The 20,861-nt window shown below is 42.1% G+C and overlaps 2 protein-coding genes and 1 long non-coding RNA gene across 4 annotated transcripts in view; 2 read left to right on the forward strand and 1 right to left on the reverse strand.

The window, feature by feature from the left end:
* LOC116615278 (ankyrin repeat domain-containing protein SOWAHC) overlaps window positions 1–12,850 on the forward strand; it is a 21,665-nt gene extending 8,815 nt beyond the window's left edge. The window contains exons 7-9 of the mRNA XM_032376789.2: window positions 1,686–1,867; window positions 5,415–5,509; window positions 11,971–12,850. Of these exons, the coding sequence (XP_032232680.1) occupies window positions 1,686–1,867; window positions 5,415–5,509; window positions 11,971–12,085 (392 nt within the window). The 3' untranslated portion in view covers window positions 12,086–12,850. The remainder of the gene's footprint in view (window positions 1–1,685; window positions 1,868–5,414; window positions 5,510–11,970) is intronic.
* On the reverse strand, window positions 126–4,942 carry LOC125559013. 2 transcript variants are annotated; one of them, XR_007306258.1, is made up of 2 exons: window positions 4,442–4,942; window positions 126–2,919 (listed from the first exon to the last, which is right to left on the reverse strand). It is a non-coding gene; the product is annotated as an uncharacterized LOC125559013 (long non-coding RNA). The 2 variants fall into 2 exon arrangements; XR_007306257.1 differs by having other exon boundaries at window positions 3,482–4,942.
* Window positions 12,851–14,593: 1,743 nt separating the features above from the next.
* Window positions 14,594–20,200, forward strand: LOC5508046 (GTP-binding protein Di-Ras2). The gene has a single exon (XM_032376790.2). The coding sequence runs from the start codon at window positions 17,720–17,722 to the stop codon at window positions 18,431–18,433; it is 714 nt and encodes a 237-aa protein (XP_032232681.1). The 5' UTR covers window positions 14,594–17,719; the 3' UTR covers window positions 18,434–20,200.
* The last annotated feature ends 661 nt before the right edge of the window (window positions 20,201–20,861 follow it).

The raw sequence follows: 20,861 nt of genomic DNA on the forward strand, positions 1-20,861 counted from the left end.
TCAAATAAATGACAAGTGTTCATTTACTTGATTTCTCGAAAGTTTTGTTATGTTTTGTATAACACAGACCGTAGTTTAAAAACACGTTTCTTCGTGTGTATCAGGGCTACTTTCCTTTTCTTTTGGTAACTTTTTACATATTTATCCTTTTTTTAGTCTTCAAACTCTATAGACATTTGTCTGCTCTAGTCCATTGTTCTTTGATGCATACCTAAAAAACAGAACATCGGAGTTACATAATTCACATTTTTTGGCTAAGTAAAAACATCATAGAACAGAGAACCAATATCCTTCCATCCAGTTTGAGCAGAGTTCCATCTATTTCCAGCCTAAACTTGATCTAAACAAGTACATATTCTAAAAACATGTTTTAATTTATTTGTGATGATTAATTTCTGCTTGACCCTGAAATGAAAACCTTTACCTTCCCCATTCAAATATGACACTATGTCCTACTTGATTGAATTCTTGAAAATACATAAGCATCACTGTAGGTAGGCCAATTATTTGCAATCTCAAGAGGATGTTTGTCATCCTGCCTTCAATTCCCTTGGGAATTCTATTGTGTGCTTCCGCAGTTACACCCCCTGATTTGTTGACTTGTTAGTCATTGTGGTGTGTGGGGTTGACTCCTAGAATGAAATAAGAACAGCCATGTCAATAGAGTTCCTAACCCTGGCTTGTTTCAGCTCATGCCATTATCTCACAGGCTTTCTTTTCTGCTTTCGTTTTCGAGTGTGTTTTTTGTAACCTCTGTATCTAATTGCCTTCTTTTTGTTTGTTTGTTTTGTTGTTGGTATGTTTGTTAGATCATTTGACAGACACAGGCCTGTAGCCATGATTTTTAATGGTGTTGTAGGAGAGTGGGGATTGGGGGCGATTTTCTCGAAAAGCTCCTGCTAATTTTTCAATTTTCTTTCACTTGAGCTGACCTTTCCGTCACGTGGGGTGGTTCTTTCCAACTCCACAGACACCTACTAAATAATTGTGGAATTGAACGAGAAAAAGTGCATGAGTACAAGTGTGTTAAAGATGCAGGGGCGGGAATTGTGGGGAAGGGGCCTTCTTTGCCTTTATAACTGTAATTGTGGCTCTCCTTTCCCCCCACTGGGTAGTATGTGGGGAAGGGGCCTTTTTTGCCTTTATAACTGTAATTGTGGCTCTCCTTTCCCCCCACTGGGTAGTATGTGGGGAAGGGGCCTTCTTTGCCTTTATTACTGTAATTGTAGCTCTCCTTTCCCCCCACTGGGTAGTATGTGGGGAAGGGGCCTTCTTTGCCTTTATTACTGTAATTGTGGCTCTCCTTTAGTAGTATAAGCGCTTCCCTTACTCCTTTCTGTTTCCCCATCTAGTTGCCCCTATCTCCATTCCTGCCTCTACTTGGCGGGTTTTTTCCCTATAATTCTGGAATGGTTGGTAGAGAATGTTTAGAATGGCATTTGAGTTATGCTGCTACAGGTAGCAGAATGGGTGGAATGGTCTTCATTCCATTCCGGAATGGGAATGCGGGATAAACGAATGCATGCTTTTATTATTTTAATCATTCTCATTCCGGAATCATGAGTTAAAAAAACGCGCCCTTAGCTCATCTGTCATTTTTTCTGTTGTCTTCCCACTAGCCCCTCTCAACCCCTCTTTCAGCCTCCCTCTTCTCATCTCATCTCATCTCACGCTTCCTCATGCAGACTCCTCGTCAGAGTCCGGCTACAGTAGCCAAGGGCAGCAGACTCCGAAGTACGGGTCCCTCAACTCCATTGTCACGCCAAGTGCGGCATTGATGGGCTACTATGGTGGTGGTTCGAGTGAAGCTCCTCTAAGCGTTGCTCAGCCTCCCGCAGAATCTGGGGATAAGCACCGTGATAGAACAGTAAGTCAAAAGCAATTCACATTAACAAATACTGTAGTGGGGCAACTCTAGTCAACCCTTAACAAATTCTCAAATATTAGCTATTGAAATACTCTCCTGAGGTAACTCGGCAAGTCAAAGGAATACACATTAAAGAAACTCTCAAATATTGGTTATTCAAATGCTCTCCCGAGGTAACTTCGGTAAGTCAAAAGGAATACACATTAAAAAAAAACTCTCAAATATTGGCTATTTGTATATTCTGCCAGTGCATCTGGCAGAACTGAGCAAGATACAAATTATGAAATATTAGCTACTTGATAACTCTTCCAAGGCGACTCGGTTAGTCAAGAGGAATGCACATTAAAGAAACTCTCAAATATTGGCTACGTACATAGTCTGTCAGAATTATTTTGTGTAACGTGTTAAAGAATGGAATAAGACTATGAAACACTGAGAAAAAAATCACCAATCTCTTTAACTATTTAGCTGTATCTTTCCCCTTGTCTGAAAATTGGAGCTCTGTTAATGGTTGTCCCGTGAGCACAAACGGAGAGGTAGGAGGGGATGGGTATGAGGGGATATTTAGATACCGTGATTGACTATGAGTCAGTCACCAAGCTTTAGCGTGAAATACCTTCATGTACTTTGACCTCTGATAATAAAGACACCATTTGGACCTACAAAGCTCTGTTTATTCAGTAGAACCCCGTTAATAAGTACACCATTAGGACCTACAAGTCTACTCTTATATGATAAAGCCCCGTTAATAAGGACACTATTAGGACCTACAAAACTACCCTTATATAGTAAAATCCCATAAAAATAAGGATCATCACCGGTAACACATTGATAATTCTCAGCGGTCTCCCTGTGGAGACATGCGCAAGGACAAGCGCATGCCAGCACAACTAATTGATTTTCGTGCGATTCCGCTCTTCGCCGTTTTGCTCACCACAGGAATCCCAAAACCCCGGAAACAGTCATTTCGAATTAACCTACTGGAGAGCAATCCAGCAGGATAACTTTTCCCGCACCGTGTAATTTCTTACGTCGAGGCTTGTTTACATCGGCTGGAAAATGAAATAAAAGCTTAGAGCTTCACATCCTACACACCTCAGTACAATTATACTCGGACATTAGGCCAAATAAAATTTAAAAACATGTTTATCGTCCTGATAAGATCAAAATAGGGAGCATGCGGCCCTTTTTATTTTTAACTTTTTTTATTATCTTTTTCTCCTTGGCTTATCAAAGATTTGTACGATTCACAAAGGAAATTTAAACGATGTTGCGAACGGGTGAGAAAAATCTCAAGAAAAGCCTCGAAACGGGAACGAATTTCAGTACCCACGCACCGCTAACACACGGAATTTGAACTTCTGAGGAACAATCAATCCAAAAATAAGCAAAAATAACTAGATAAAAAATATTGATGCGGCCCGAAAAAGGATGCGGGCGGGGACGATAAACACGTCTTTTTTTTTTTACTTGGCCTCATGTCATTGCCGACCATCCTGATCCCATCAGCTCACAAGCCCCTTGTAAACCCAAGAAAACGTTCGTGACTCTAGAACCACGTATCTTGGCTCGAAAACTAGTATTCTGTAGCTGCTCATTTGATCCAAAAGATACCTCAAATGGTTTACAAACAGCGGAAGCTTTGCTGGGCCGAGTTCCGCCAACAACACGCTGTTTACACTAGGCCATTTCCATTATATTGTGGTTAGCCGAGCGAGACTTCACGGCAATGCTGGGCGAAGTTTGCCCTGTTTACACTGGACTACATGCTCTGAGATCCAGCTTTGAGTCGCGAGTGAAAGAAACTAAGCGCCAGATCATGGGAGTTGGAAGATGACTTCGTGTGAGACTGAAAAGCGGACCCAGAAAGCTATCTATGATTATTATTTTGACAGCGAGCGGAAACGAAAGCTAAAGTTCGGTGTCACGAGTGACGCGTGCCATGGCCTATGTGATTTTCAAGTGTTCCCATGTTGGGATGGCTTTCACTTCTGTCATTACTTTCAGCAGCGCCTTTAAAGAGCCATCTTCAGCCAATCCTTTGTTATTATTTACGAAGCAATTTGAACATAGTTTTATACTTTTTATTTAATTCAGCATCGTGACCATTTCCAATAATAGATAAAAAAAAACAATAACATACAAATATGTACTCGTTCTGGTAAAGGCTTTTTGAATTCTAGCCCACCAGCCGGCTTTCATCTGGGGTTACTCGGAAAAGCAAAGGCTTTAGCTAAGGGCCGCCGTATAAAGAAGTGAAATATCTGTTGAAAGCAAGGAATATGTTTGGCAAAAGTCACCATTCAAAAGTGAAAGCCTATTATTCACTCATTGATACATCAGTTTTTGTTTTGCCCAACAGGAAATAGTTTTGTCCTAATGATTTGGTCAAATTCAGAAACAAAAACTCCCTTTTCATGTCGTAAATTCATTTCTGAATTTGTTTTTTTGTTTGTTTGTGCTTTTAAACATTGTTGTAGGTAAATAAGATTTTCATGATCGTAAAAATACTGCAAAACTTCTGTTCCCTTCTCCCATTGCACCTTTTAGTTGTAAAGAAAGTACAAGACTTACCTCGCGTGGTGTTACAAGAATGGTACCATAAGCGAGGCTTCAGTCCACTTGACAGTAATTACTGATCCCGCATCAATCACTCGAACTTGAACGGCCGTATCTCTAGATCTTACTCAAACTCGAACCTTTTTAGTATATTTCCTAAACGATTCTACGAGATGGTGTTTTATCTGTTGGTAACACTTGGTTGTCGCTCGTACGCAGGCGCAAAGCAAGTAGTTTTAGAACGCAAGGGCAAGAGAACACAATTTCTTGATTTTGTTCTTGTTGTGTTTGTGTATCAGCGATTTCACCTATATCGCGCCTGCGCTCACTAGCTTTCGTGGTAGAATGTGCGTGGTTTCACCGTTTAGCTTCGCTTTCTTTCTCTCCCTTCGATTAAGTAAAAGGAGTTTCAGTTGGCTCCTATTCACGCGCTGTTTTCAATAATAAGAAAGTTATCTAGGGTCAAAATTAATGAAGTCCCTCCCTTAGGGCTAAGGCGTATCTTGTGATTGCATCTAACTTGATGTCACCGCGCCTTATGGGTTTCTTGCTAGCCCATAGTCAATATATTGCAGCCTTTGTAGCACTTTTAATGCGCGACATCATGGTAAAAAAAGATAAATATTGCGACTAAGGCCAGATTGGGGCCTGAAATCGCCATGAATTTCGCAGAACACTGTATGGTGAGAATCTTTTGATAGTTCAATATCTTGTGTAGATTGGCGATATGAGCAACATTTTGGCATAAAAAATAGGGGTACTCAGGTCGGCTTTAACGCAAAATCTGAAAAACAAGTTATTTTCTCTAATTTCTATGCAAAGTATATTAGTTTCACTTACGTAAGCGAGCCAATTAACTATGGAATAGGTGGCTTATTCAACATTACCAAGCAGTAGATATCACTTTTGAGTAAAATTGTTCTATAGCCCGTGGTCAGTTGATTTCTTTCCCAATTTAACGCGTTAATGGTTTTTGTCTTGTTTCCAGTCCTCCCTCGGCAAGTTTCTACACAAGAAGAAGAAATCAAAGGACCACAGGCAACCCATGCCATCCACGCCTTATCCTTCAAACTCTTCGGCAGGGTAGGATCACGTTATCACATCTCAAGCCACACACGACCCCTGCACCCACCCTCACCCGTGTCTACCTCGCCTTACCCCTCCAACGTATCGGTAGGGTTGTACTATGTTATCACATCTCAAGCCACACACGACCCCTCCACCCACCCTCACCTGTGTCTACCTCGCCTTACCCCTCCAACGTATCGGTAGGGTTGTACTATGTTATCACATCTCAAGCCACACACGACCCCTCCACCCACCCTCACCCGTGTCTACCTCGCCTTACCCCTCCAACGTATCGGTAGGGTTGTACTTTGTTATTACATCTCAAGCCACACACGACCCCTCCACCCACCCTCACCCATGTATACCTGGCCTTACCCCTCCAACGTATCGGTAGGGTTGTACTTTGTTATCACATCTCAAGCCACACACAACCCCTCCACCCACCCTCACCCATGTCTACCTCGCCTTACCCCTCCAACGTATCGGTAGGGTTGTACTTTGTTATCACATCTCAAGCCACACACGACCACTCCACCAACACTCACTCATGTCTACCTCGCCTTACCCCTCCAACGTATCGGTAGGGTTGTACTATGTTATAACATCTCAAGCCACACACGACCCCTCCACCCACCCTCACCCATGTCTACTTCGCCTTACCCCTCCAACGTATCGGTAGGGTTGTACTATGTTATCACATCTCAACCTACACACAACGTTATTATCACGAGTTTCCACTCCGAGATTCACACGTAACACAAATCCTCCCGCATGCCCACCACGACCCTTAATACCACGAGATTCACAAGTATAACCACCCACCCCTCCCCTATACCCACCACAACCCTTAATACCATGAGATTCACAAGTATAACCACCCACACCTCCCCTAAACCCAACAAGTATCCTTTCGGATCGTTGTCAGGGAAGAATCACGCGACTGCATCTCATATTTGTTGTGGCATTTTAAAAGATGTTATGCATCGTATCAACACCATCACCCACACACCTCTTCTCCATCCGTCTCCATCTCCCCACTTCCGCAAACAAACACATGTATTGCAAACATGTTCCAATCCATTTCCAACCTGCACGTAACGTGCGTGTTCCTCACCCGTCTAAACACCTAGCCTTGTGAATCTCTTCCAAACCTCGCCTAACACTCATAGCAAACCGTACCTAGTACGCGCGAGTCAGACTATCTCACTCGTACGCGCGAGTCTTACAATAACGTTCGTTACGCGCAAGTCAGACTATCTCACTCGATACGCACGAGTCCTGTAATAACGCTTGTTACGCGCGAGTCAGACTATCTCACTCGTACGCGCGAGTCTTACAATAACGTTCGTTACGCGCGAGTCAGACTATCTCACGCGATACGCACGAGTCCTGTAATAACGCTTGTTACGCGCGAGTCAGACTATCTCACTTGTTACGCTCAAGCCCCACAATAACGCTCGTTACGCGCGAGTCAGACTAACTCACTTGTTACGCTCAAGCCCCACAATAACGCTCGTTACGCGCGAGTCAGACTATCTCACTTGTTACGCACAAGCCCCACAATAACGCTCGTTACGCGCGAGTCAGACTATCTCACTTGTTACGCTCAAGCCCCACAATAACGCTCGTTACGCGCGAGTCAGACTATCTCACTTGTTACGCTCAAGCGCCACAATAACGCTCGTTACGCGCGAGTCAGACTATCTCACTTGTTACGCTCAAGCCCCACAATAACGCTCGTTACGCGCGAGTCAGACTAACTCACTTGTTACGCTCAAGCCCCACAATAACGCTCGTTACGCGCGAGTCAGACTATCTCACTTGTTACGCTCAAGCCCCACAATAACGCTCGTTACGCGCGAGTCAGACTAACTCACTTGTTACGCTCAAGCCCCACAATAACGCTCGTTACGCGCGAGTCAGACTATCTCACTTGTTACGCTCAAGCCCCACAATAACGCTCGTTACGCGCGAGTCAGACTATCTCACTTGTTACGCACAAGCCCCACAATAACGCTCGTTACGCGCGAGTCAGACTATCTCACTTGTTACGCTCAAGCCCCACAATAACGCTCGTTACGCGCGAGTCAGACTATCTCACTTGTTACGCTCAAGCCCCACAATAACGCTCGTTACGCGCGAGTCAGACTATCTCACTTGTTACGCTCAAGCGCCACAATAACGCTCGTTACGCGCGAGTCAGACTATCTCACTTGTTACGCTCAAGCCCCACAATAACGCTCGTTACGCGCGAGTCAGACTAACTCACTTGTTACGCTCAAGCCCCACAATAACGCTCGTTACGCGCGAGTCAGACTATCTCACTTGTTACGCACAAGCCCCACAATAACGCTCGTTACGCGCGAGTCAGACTATCTCACTTGTTACGCTCAAGCCCCACAATAACGCTCGTTACGCGCGAGTCAGACTATCTCACTTGTTACGCTCAAGCGCCACAATAACGCTCGTTACGCGCGAGTCAGACTATCTCACTTGTTACGCTCAAGCCCCACAATAACGCTCGTTACGCGCGAGTCAGACTAACTCACTTGTTACGCTCAAGCGCCACAATAACGCTCGTTACGCGCGAGTCAGACTATCTCACTTGTTACGCTCAAGCCCCACAATAACGCTCGTTACGCGCGAGTCAGACTAACTCACTTGTTACGCTCAAGCCCCACAATAACGCTCGTTACGCGCGAGTCAGACTATCTCACTTGTTACGCTCAAGCCCCACAATAACGCTCGTTACGCGCGAGTCAGACTATCTCACTTGTTACGCACAAGCCCCACAATAACGCTCGTTACGCGCGAGTCAGACTATCTCACTTGTTACGCTCAAGCCCCACAATAACGCTCGTTACGCGCGAGTCAGACTATCTCACTTGTTACGCTCAAGCCCCACAATAACGCTCGTTACGCGCGAGTCAGACTATCTCACTTGTTACGCTCAAGCGCCACAATAACGCTCGTTACGCGCGAGTCAGACTATCTCACTTGTTACGCTCAAGCCCCACAATAACGCTCGTTACGCGCGAGTCAGACTAACTCACTTGTTACGCTCAAGCCCCACAATAACGCTCGTTACGCGCGAGTCAGACTATCTCACTTGTTACGCACAAGCCCCACAATAACGCTCGTTACGCGCGAGTCAGACTATCTCACTTGTTACGCTCAAGCCCCACAATAACGCTCGTTACGCGCGAGTCAGACTATCTCACTTGTTACGCTCAAGCGCCACAATAACGCTCGTTACGCGCGAGTCAGACTATCTCGTGTTACGCGCGAGTCAGACTATCTCACTTGTTACGCACAAGCCCCACAATAACGCTCGTTACGCGCGAGTCAGACAATGTCTCTCACACACTCGAGTCAGACTAGGTCACGTGTACGCGTGTCAGCATATGTTATTCGTTACTTGCGAGTTAAAACATCCCGTTTGTACCTGTGTAAACATAACCCACCTCGTTACGTGCGAGTAAACATTAAACACAGACGTGTCAAACGTTTAAATTATGTATATATTTATATGTTTTAAAATTAAATTTTTGTTTTGATACTTAACTTTTCCATTTGATTATCTTGTTGAGAAGAAACAACGTTGCCATATGTAACCAAACATGAAATATTCCTTCGCTGTTTCCTCTACCTCTCCTAGCCACTCATTAGCCAATCAAGTGCTCAGCCGTCTTTCTATTTATAATAAACCAATCAGCACTTCTCTTTTCGTGCGAAAAGCTAACGTCTTTTCCATTTATCGCATTCCTAAGAAATCTTTGTATTCCTGCGCTCAAACGCTTTGCCACTCGTTAATTTTTTTCTTCACCTATACGAAACATTTAACGCCACTTTCTCTACACTCTTTCTCTATGTTTTCACGAAAACTCATACGTAACCATAAAAACTGCAAAACCTGTTAATCAAGCTACTAACTCTTGATAACTATAACCGCTCTTCCCCAGCCCCCCTTCCTCTCCGTACCAGTCCCGCTCGACCACGTCCCTTGGAGGACATCATATCGAGGCTACAGTTGTGATACTTTTCGTCGGCTGGATGGAACGAGCCTGGCTGGAGGCTCAAGGCAAATACGCGGGTACATAGAGTATGAACTCTAGACATCACGTGACTGCATGTTTTCTCTCTAGCTATCACCTGATACTACAATATCCCATATTTTTTTAGGGTTCTGTTAAGGTTGACCTTTGAAAAGTAAGGGATTGCAAATATTTCTATGGGTGTCTTTTTATTGAGATAGCTCGATTATCCATTTTGGTTGATGAAAAGCAGCATTTTATTGTTTAAAAGAGCATGCCACCATTGTTTTCCTATATATTTCCTAGTGGAAAGAGTTGAACTAACAATATGCTAGCAGAGGCTTTTCCAGCCAGTATTCATCAGTTTTCATAATCTCTTTTTATACAAACTATCCGAGACAGTTTAATAACATGTATAAACAAATATCAAAAATAATTGTAGCAGAAGAAAACGCTCTGCAAGCAGGATAATATTGTTTAAACAAATAAAAATAAAGAAAAAGATGAAACAATCTACCATTGGCAGTACGAGATTGTATGTAAAATTATTGTAAACCAGTATTCAAAGTTTTAAAACTCTGACGAAGTAAAAAACAATGTGTCTTTTAACAGCAACTAACACATTTCGTTTTGTCCTCAGTCCCACTTATTTTCTAATGATCTCTGCTCTCTTTGCATTGATAAGTTAATAAAGAAAAGTAAACTAATCATAACGTTTGTAGTAATTTAGTGTGATAACTAGCCCTCTAAGCTAACCTTGAGACTAACACAGAATCTTGAAAAGCTTGTCCATGTGAAAGACATGTCCAATGTTAGAAATGTCTCTTGACTCTTATATTCATTTTCCGCGAAGAAATTTCTGCATATTTGAATTTCTGCGCTTTGCAAACAGCACATCGCCCACGTGATATTCTCCACGTGTGGAAAGGTGGTGTATAAGTTATATGACTCACATATCAGTAAATCTTGTTCTAAAAACTGTCGTTTTTCTACCATATTCTACCATATTAGGGAGTCTGCTGCAATCATTTTTTCGCTTTTTTAACTCTCTAGAGCTTTGTAAGCCGGGAATTTCCACGTAAACTTGCAGGATATCGTGTTTACTACGATTTTGCTGGCAGCCATCTTGGAAATGGAGCCTAGTCCCTAACGTTTTAGAATATCACAGGTCTCCCGCGCGCTCGCCCCAGTCTCTTTCAGACCATATAGAAAAACGACAGCCATTGATTGATATGACTTGACATTTCACCTTCACACCTTTATCACTACTCCCCATAACTGATTGTGACACGCGCATGAAACCGAGGTCAGGCGTCAAAATTGTAAACATTCAAATGAAAAAGTTTATTTTTCTCCTCCGCGGTTTCACGCTCGAGTCGCAAAGAGTTGTTGGAAGATGTGGGGAAGGTGAATCTGGAAGTGTCTTCTTAAAATATCGACAACCTTTTCAAGATCAACCGAATAATATAAAACTAAAGCAAGCCCCAAATGATAGGTTTATAAGTAAAAGGAAATAAGAGATAACTTTAAAGGAGCGGGATTTTTTAGTCATGGTCAATAAAGCAAACACAAAGGGAATTTCTTTTAAGATGTGACTCCAGTCAGTGTAATGCCCTTCCCCCCTTTAAAACCTACCCCACCCCCTGTGAATACCGAAGTCTTTTCACGTATTCAATGTAAAACCTGGTGGATCTTCATCCTACCTTCTACCCCCTGTTAAACCTTATGATTTCGTTAACTTATCCCTGTGAAAATTAATTTGCGTTACCCTACCCCCCGTGAAAACCTAAATACATTTCCCTAGCCCCCATGGAAACCTAAGTGAATTACCCTAACATTAGCCCTATCAAAACCTTTACCCTCTGTGAAAACAGAATTTTATTTCCCAACTCCCTGTAAAACCTGGGAAACACCCCCCTCCCCCACCCACTATAAGAAATGGAGTCCATTATCCTACCCCCCCCAGTAAGGACTGGATAACTGTACCCTATCCCCTGTGAAAACTTAAGTGTATTGCCCTGCACCCATGAAAATTTATGTACATTACCCTGGATAACTTTACCCTACCTCCTGTGAAAACTTTGTGCAAAATTAAGTGCATTTCTGTAGCCTCCCTTCGAAACTCAATGTTATCCCTAAAATGAATAAGGCTAGACTGTGTGATTCCAAAAAAGGATTCATACTCCAAGCACGCAGAGGAAATTTTCTTGGATCTTCTCACCAACCGGAATTTTAAATTAACCGATTGCAATTGACACTGGAAGACGTCACCCCCTGAAATGTTCAATACCTGGAGTTGAGGGGAATCACACACATTAGTTTAAAATTCTGAATACATTTACTCGGTGGCTTAGATTTAAACTGAAATCTGAATGAATTATTTGCGGGCTACAAATGTCATAAAAAAACCTCTGACCATGTTGTGCGCATGCGTATTTTCAGCCTGCTGATTGGCTCGCCCATAGAGCTCCAGAGAATGGATGAGGAACGCCGTGAGAACGAGCTGGACATGAAGCGAACGCAGTCAGACCCAAACCTCCTCCATGACGAGGTATAACCGCTGACAGGGTTACAACACTGCTGACCCGCGAGGACGCCATGGTTATGCCGCTGACCTTTTCATCAAGGTATATATAACCGCTGACCGGGAGCTGGTGAACTGTTTGCAGAATTCATTCACTGATTTTAAATGCTCATTTCAGCATCCTTGGCGATTATTCAATTTATTTAGTCCTGGGTAACGCCTATTAGAAATTGGGCGTTTATTCTGACTTTATTCTATACGAAAAAATGTTCTCTTTTTTGCGGCGACAAGTCAAATGGATGGTATGACTAAAATAACTACAGTCAAGCTTTAGTTATACCATGCGGTCTGCGGACGCTTATTTGATTATTCACGCCTATTCGAATTGGGGGTTCACCTATAGAAGCCTTTAAATAAAATGAGCATTCACGATGCCTGTAACCGCTGGTCAGGGATATCGCACTTAGAGATCCTTTCTTACCTGACAAACACACGCTGACAAAGTGTATCAGACGTTAGCGGTTTTACCGCCTGCTGTTTTTTCGTAATCCTAGAAAAGCGAATACGCTTTCAAAATTTTAGTCGAACGTAGAATTTCACGTATGCATGTTTTAGCAACATTTTACAAGATGTAAACATATTTTTTAATGTTATGGCTGAACATTTTTTTTTTGCAACTTCTCTTCCACATTTTTTTCATCATATTTATTTTTTTACTTTTTATTGCTAGTGAGTTTGTTAATAGATACTGGATAACTGTTTTATTCTTAATAACGTAATTAAAAGATTTTTATTTAATGAGTATCGGATCGATGTGGCTTCCAAGCCCCTCCCCCTTGGGATTGTAAGCTCCAAAACGGTGAGCTGCTCCCCTTGTTTATGGGCGTTTACCCGGTGTTTTTCGTTAGTTTTTTCGCTATGCGCCGAGTACCGTGGCCGCCATGTTATTTTGTTTTGACCGCGCGAAAGCCGGGGATGGAGTTTTGTCACTCGTGCCAAGCCGTCGCGGTCAAATTCAAGATGGCGGCTATGGCAGAAAAACACCGCGTAAACGCCTCCTGGTCCTCCTGGCAGTCTATTGTGTACGCTTTACGGAGAAAATCCAACATGCAATTAAAGAGTTCTAGCCGCCATTTAGTCATCTTAGAAAAGTTCCAAGTGTGAGAAAGCATCTATTTCCATCGTGACAACAGTCACGCAATTCGACTGCGTCTCTATGCGTTTTTAGGGACTTTGAGCAACGACGACGGCAACGCGGACGACGATGGCAGAAAACAATGGGATTTGGTTCAGAATTCAATAGTAGCGCGTGAAAATGCGTTCTGTCTGATACATTTCAGCCGTTTTCCGTAAAAACCACGACGTGAAAAATCCAACTTTCAGGTCAATTGAGGACGCGGACGTTTACATTGTAAACTTACCACGTTCGCTACTGTAGAAATAATGTCCTTAGTTTATTCTTATCTATATCTGACTATGATGTTTTGCTTATTTCATTGCAATTAAATTATAATTGATCGCCAAGCGCGAACGCATCTTTTTCGATTGCCTTCCTTGCTTAATTCATGACACGCTGTGACGTCATCAGCGCAAAAATTTATTTGAGAACTATTTGTTTAACTGTACCATAAATAAAACATTCCTAAACGGTGCGCTGTGACGGGGCAAGCCATGCGTGTATAGACGTGGGCGGGATCTCTTCCTGTACTTACTGTTTCTGCGTTGTCACCAAAAGCAGACAAAGAAAACCCCCCAGGACCAAGCTTAGACTTGCAATACACCACAAATATCCTGATAGAGTCACTCTATCATCTCACAGTGCTATGTCTAGGTGAATTTAATGAGCCTCTGGTGGATTTTAGGTAAGAGTTGTAGATATCTATCATATTTGGGCGTTTACTCAGACATCCAATATACACCTATTTCACTAAAGGTTGTCAGTGCAAATAGCAAATGGTTAATGGCTTATGGGTACTAATTATTCGTAAATTTTAAGGTGTTAAATAAAGCCCAGCAATGTCAAAGCCAAGCATTGGTAACCTTTAATGGATAATTGTTTTGATTTATCCATATTCTTCGAGACGCATGCCATTTGCCAATCGCTATTTGCCATTTGCACTGACAACCTTTATTGAAATAGGTGTATCTCTGTATGGCGTAATTTTTCTATTTCAGTTCTTTCGATTATTGTTTACAATTGTTGTGGAACCGCCATGATTTTGTTTGATCTTTCTCCTTGCAACAGTTTTTATTTTCAAATCTAGTAGTTTCTAATTAAACTTTTTAGCTCAGGCTTCCTCAAGAGTTTTTCAAGAACTTTCCACCATTAGTCAAAAAGTATCAAGAGCTTTATTCTTCTCATGCTTATTGGATCCAGCGATATATATACTCAAAATGAACAATAATTTGGTCAGTTTCAAGTTAACTCTCAACACATATTAGCTCTTCAACTGTCCATAAATTTCCATTGCCTTCGGTAACAATTATAGTCTTCATTCGAGTTATTTTAAAAGTGCGGTTTCGACTATGACATTGTCTATGTCTGTCTCATTTTTTTCGGCGTTCTTGCGGTTGTCTGCGATTTGGTTCAAGCTCCTTGAAATAATAGTCCCTTATTAAAATAAATAAATTTAGCTCTACTCCAACACGAAATTTTTTTGCGTTTTTTCTTATCGCGGGTTTCGGGTCCAGCCCGCATGCCTCGGGTTTCTGGTCTATCACGCGTGTCTCGGGTTTCGGGTCTAGCCCTCATGATCGCGAGCTCGCTCTGGCCTGATACCCCCAGCAGATTCACTGCCCTGTTCTTATCCAGATTAGGATGTCAGTCTAGCCTCGAGTGAGTTCTTCCTGTCTGGATTTCTGTTTAACACTAGAAAACACGGAAAAAATTCGCTGTTGAATGTTATATCCTTTTGGTCGTGCGTTCGTCAATACCTTCGGTCCGAGATCAGAATATCTTTTAATTATACGCAATACCAAGAAAAACGTGAAATGGGCAGGAATGCACGCGCTTGAAACGCGCTTTGCCTGTAGAAAAAGTACTCTCTCAATTCCTGTCAACGAAAAAGCGTTAACTGCATGCTAAATGCATGTAGGGCTTCTTTCCAGTATCTTGGACATCAAACGCAACTCGTTTTTTTGGCCTTGTTTTCGTATTTTAGACATTCTCGCTCGAGTACTCGAAAAGCGAACATTTTAATGAATCCAACGGCGGCGCAGTTTTAAACAACGCTTTTCTTGTAATTTCTCAAATAAGGCGTCAAACCGCGCGAAAACAACTCTGACTAGAAAAAGAAGTAGAGCTATAACGAATAAAATACATTTGACGAGTGTTATTAAAATAACACTCGCTACGCGTAATAGTACAAACTATTAAGCGTGTTAGTACGGCGGCATTTTTTATACCTCGCATTCTTTTCGTGATGGGGACATCAATAAAAGGCTGATGTGTGCTCTAAACGCACTCCACATACAGGTGACTAGTGTAAGACACTTCACTCGAAGGCATTCCGTCACTTTATCAGTGACTGCTGACTTAGAGATGACACGGATAGAGGATTTAATAAGTCTTAGGTTCAGTTATCAGATTTCTATGCTGACTCAAGATTCTGCATCGAAATTCAAGAGGAATTCTTGAGACTGAACTGCTAACTATGTCAAATATCTTGTCTCCCTCCGTTGGCGATTTCGCGCCGTTGTTTGGCTGTCCATGTCACGTGGTTGCGATAACCTTGTTCATTTCCTTACCTGTCAATCAAATTATCTTACCCTGCTTGCACGAACTCGGCCAAGGTTATATGTCTGGTTCAGTGCTCTTTCTTTTTAAGAACGCCTAATTTGCAGTTGAGACTTATTTTTGGAGCATTTTCTTAAATTTCTGTGTATAAAATGATGCGATACCCAGTAAAGTATTAGTAAGAGAATTCACAAAGATGTTATATTATGAACACAATATTTTGATGTTATCTGAGCCTCGACATGATGTTTCAATTGGTGAGGTCTCAGGCAGGACGTTCTTATAAGAAACGATAGTGACAGTGTAGTCTGTAAAAAAACGTTCTTACTTCTGACCGTCATCCTTTCTTGGTCGAGATTGCCTACAAACAATTTTATTTGATGATAACGGGGCTATCATTGTAGTGAACCCATTTTTATTGCAGTAAAAATGCTATATAGGAAAAAAATATAAACCCCGTCCAGCATGCTATATAGGAAAAACAACTTAAACTCCATCCAACAGCATCGTTGGAAAAATTATGCAAGACTCGTGGCAATGTTTTGCTGCCTCACAAATGTTTCGTCTACTTTTTGTGACGATTCCAGTACCTTTTTGCAGCATAGGACTTCATCTCTCCAAATTATGCCTTTCTAGGCTTCTTATCTTCTGTACTCCCATTAATCACTAATTCTTGTGTCGATCAAAATTGTAAAGAGTAATGTAATAGCTGTAATATGCTTCTCTGTGGATCGTTAAGAGAGCAAGTTTATTGTGCTAAGCGTCTAGCAGAAAGATTAGAGATGCTAGGTTAAGGGAGAAGTCTAGGATTAGACAGTCCAAGAGTTTTCGTCTGTTGCGCTATTTCTCAATCATAGAGCGCTTGCCTGCAGGCCAGAGATGCCTTTCGCCTGACAAACTTTATTTCGATCGAGTTACTCTACCGTAACTAATCGACACAAAGCGAAAGAAAGCTTTGGTTCGCTCTAGAAGACATCTCTAACTTAACCGCCGACAATATTGGCTTTTGTTCGTAAACCCCCGAGCGAGACCCGACGAGCACTGTCTTGTGAAACCGAACATTGTCATTATAATCGAACGGTTTATGAAGGAGCGCAAAAATCTAAAACGCCTTGGGCTTTTTTTTTCGTAAACCCTCCGAGCGAGACCCGACAAGAACTTGTCTAGACCGACGTGAAACCGAACATTGCTATTGTAACCGAAGGGTTTACGAGGGAGCGGAAACATCCAAAACATCTTCGGGCGGATTAATTATAAAGTATTTCCGATTGTGTCATTGAGTCGATCCTCTCGGTAACTTTGCGTTGCACAATTCGTAGACTTATTTACTGTATGAATTTCCCAACTATTTCTTACACGACTGAAAATTGTTTTATTGGCAGTTCAATGAGTTCACTTGCGCCATAAAGTCTTCCATCAAGTTTAAGAGCTTTGTAATGAACTCATAGTCTTGTCTCGTCCTTATGACCAGAAAAAAAACCCGTCTTTTTCAAATTGAGAACGGTAATATTTCAAAATGTTTTGCGTTCTGTTTCCTAGTGATTGTTGTTAAGGCACTAGTTCACATTATTCTGAATCATAACAATTCACTCATGCGTCGCAAAATCCCGTGAGACTTGAAAACACTGAATCCTCGCGCGAGTCACTTCACATTGCTCACATTCCACCCTGCGGACACCCCCGCATTCATGTTATCGTCGTATCACTTACATCTTTTAGTCGCGTATAAAAGGCCGTGAACTCGGTCTGTCGTTAGTTGAGCCAAGCAATCGTACTGTTCGCACATCATCGATGCAGTAATTAACAGTTTTCCAAAACAGTGAAGCGATTCCACCGTGGTGTGAACCGAAAGAGAACCACATAGGAGGTTGTTTTCGAGCGCTTTCAAAAGCACACTCGACCAGAACGAGCAAAAACTCCGCAGATACGACATGAAGAAACAGCAAAAGAGCTCAAAGAGGAAGGCAAGCCATCAAGCATTGGGAAAAAGGAGCTCAGCTTACTTGAAAAAGTTGACAATTGCGGTCCTCGGAGAGGGACGTGTGGGCAAATCATCGCTCATTCGAGGATTCTGTGGCGAGGGGTTTCAAGAGGAGTACGTTCCTACGATTGAGGAATTTGTCTCTAAGCATTTACTTTACAACGATCGTACCTATCAACTAGACATTATCGACACTTGCGGATCTGAAAACTTCCCCGCAATCCGTCGTGTTGACATAGCTAAAGCGGACGCTATTATTTTGGTTTATTCCATTGACAATCCCCGCTCATTTGAGCAGCTTCAGCAATACAGGGAGGAAATAATCGCGGAAAAAGGAAACTCGGTACCTGTTCTAGTTGTTGCGAACAAGTCGGACTTATCACTTGATGGTGATGGACACTCTCTCACGATCACCGATCGCTTAGGGTGCAGGGTTAACACGCGGGATGTGGTGCTAAAAAGATGGAAGTATCTTTGGTCTATCACCTCGTGTAAGATGAATTGGGGAGTGCAGGAGCCATTTCATGGTATACTAGACGAGATTCAACGCAAGAAACTCGAGAACAATAATAATAATAATTCGCCAACAATGCAGCGAAAAACATCGTGGCTCAACAGGAACTTGTCTCTGTCCTTGAGAAGAACTCGCTCAGCAAGAACATAGACAAGCAATATTGCTAACTCGTAGAGCCCTGCATCGTAAACTCCCGTTATCTCAAATCAAGGAGCTTAAGATATTGGACCTAAATCATGTACAGTTATTTATTAAGCTTTTGTGCGCCTTTGATATTACATCAATTAAATAAAACAAACGATAGTTTAACATTGTTTCTATATTGTTGACACCGCTGCCCTAAAAAAGTTCTATAGCGTACTTTCTACGGGTTGTTCTTTTGAAATCCTTCAAAAATCACTAAAACATTTCAATGTAAAAGCAATTAGCGAATCTATTTTTACACCGCGGTGAAAAGAGGTTACTGCGTATCACGGCTCACTATTTAACTATTTAAACTTTATTCTTTTCTCGCATAATCCGCTCAGTTTAATGCTCAATAATAAAACGTTTATCTCTGTGGCTTTCTGCGAAAACATCGAAAACCACATACCAATGTATCTTAATTATTTTTTTACCTTAAAAGGCGCGTCGAGAGCGCGAAAGTTTGATAAGAGGAACCCGCAGTTTGGATGTGGTCGAGTCGTTTTCAGAAAGTCGTCTGCTGCCCTCAAATCCTACGTTAAAAAAACTCTCTATACACTGTGTAAATATATATGTTGTCATTTGACAATAATAAATATTGTATCATGTTTTTCTAATGGCCCACATAGTTCAAACCGCACTTGACCTGTTTTCGATCACTTGTTGGACTTGTTTACATTTCTGCTGGACTTCTTTTAGCCTCTTTTTAGTCCACGCATGCCTAGCAGCCCAAAGATCACGCAATAAATGACAGCCCTACGGCTTGAGAAACTCGCATATTTGCGAGCCTGTAGGGCTCTTGATTCTTGGACCAAGTGCAGTGCTGATTATCAGTCGCAACTGAAGCCTCTGAGCCATGTGGGAATGTTAGAAACGTGTCTTACATGCCTCCTAGTCACTCGATCCTCCGATGATTACGTATCGATATCCCATCGTTTCCTATTAGCCTTGCTTAGCCCGTGCCCATATCCTTTGGTAAATGGTTTCCGTTTTGGGTTTTAATCCCCTTGAAGTTTGTTTTTTACGTCCTTTTGATAAAAATGGCAACAGAGATGCTCAAATTTGGAAAGCAGCTGTCGTTGCTCTCATTCTTTGACTAGCTGCACGTAGACACAGTAGTGTTGGTAGGCAGTCCAAAGCAGCAGTTATAATTTGATTAAATTTGAATGCTGGCTAATAGACCCTCATCTCTTAGGACCCTTATAAAACAGGGTCATGAAAAGGGAAAAATAGGATTTGACTTGATTTTGAGTGGGGAACAAGACTTGGGTTTATACCGCGAACAATTTCAGCTTCACGAAACGGGGACGGGAACGGCATAGTGTTGAAGAAACTGGAAAAACGGGATTATAGAACAAAAGTGCCCAAGAAAACGAGATTCAGACCCCCCCCTAGTCTGCTAAGCAGCCGTGCGTGCCACTAAAAGCGGCTGCTAAACAGACAACCCCTCCCCCCTCCTTCCTAATGGTAAGAGGCAGGTCTCCACTCGAGAATCTAGAGTGACAATTTCTTGAGTGACTAGACGGTAGACAAGAGGGATAAGACTTAAACCGTCAAATGTAGCAGTTCTGGTTTAATTAGAATAAGATAATGCCAACTAATACCCTTCACAGCGTACTATGTATAGGGCACTAAGAAAGAAGTGACAAATGACGACGAATAGAGAGAAAGAAGAAACGGAGTGACGATGAATACAGACAAACTAAGAGACGAATGACGATGAATACAGACAAACTAAGAGACGAATGACGATGAATATATGGAGAGAAAGAACACGAATAACGAAGAATGAAGTGATGACGACGAATAATGCGAAGTACTTTAAAAAGAAAATATCGTTGTAAAAGGTGACAAAAAAGAGGCTTTCAGTTACTCAATGAGAGAAGGCGTGCAGTATAAAAATGCTGGTTTGCTGGTTCACCAGCTTTTTAATTATGATTATTTTCAGCACGTAAAAAATCAATAGCATTTGAATTGCGTGTTTAGTTATTTCCGGTCGATACGAAAATAACCCAATCAATCAAACCCTGCGGGGGGTGGGGTCGATGCTTTAGCAGGCTAGTGGAATCAATAAGCGTTCAGTGAAATGTGACTTGGATCCCTTTGTAATAGGGCCATACTTCTGAGCCACGCGGTCCTATAAATAACCCAGTGTCTATAACGAGCAAACAAACGAGGTACCTCATTCTGCGGCCTTATTTTTTTTTGGCGCGATTTACGCAATTCCAAAAAAAACTGTCGCGGAAATGTGCTTGAAAAATTTCCGCGAAATTTAAGACGCGTGAAAAAAAATGAATGAATTAGTAAGACGCTAGCAAATAGTGTGGCCTTATACAACTATGCTCATTGTAGGGAAAAGGGAACGTACGCGAAGATGGCAAAGAATACTGTTATT

This window comes from Nematostella vectensis, chromosome 13 (genome assembly GCF_932526225.1).
Source record: "Nematostella vectensis chromosome 13, jaNemVect1.1, whole genome shotgun sequence".
Lineage (NCBI taxonomy): Eukaryota > Metazoa > Cnidaria > Anthozoa > Actiniaria > Edwardsiidae > Nematostella > Nematostella vectensis.

Coding starts and splice junctions, on each gene's coding strand:
- LOC5508046 (XM_032376790.2), top strand. CDS start 17,720: ATGAAGAAACAGCAAAAGAGCTCAAAGAGGAAGGCAAGCCATCAAGCA.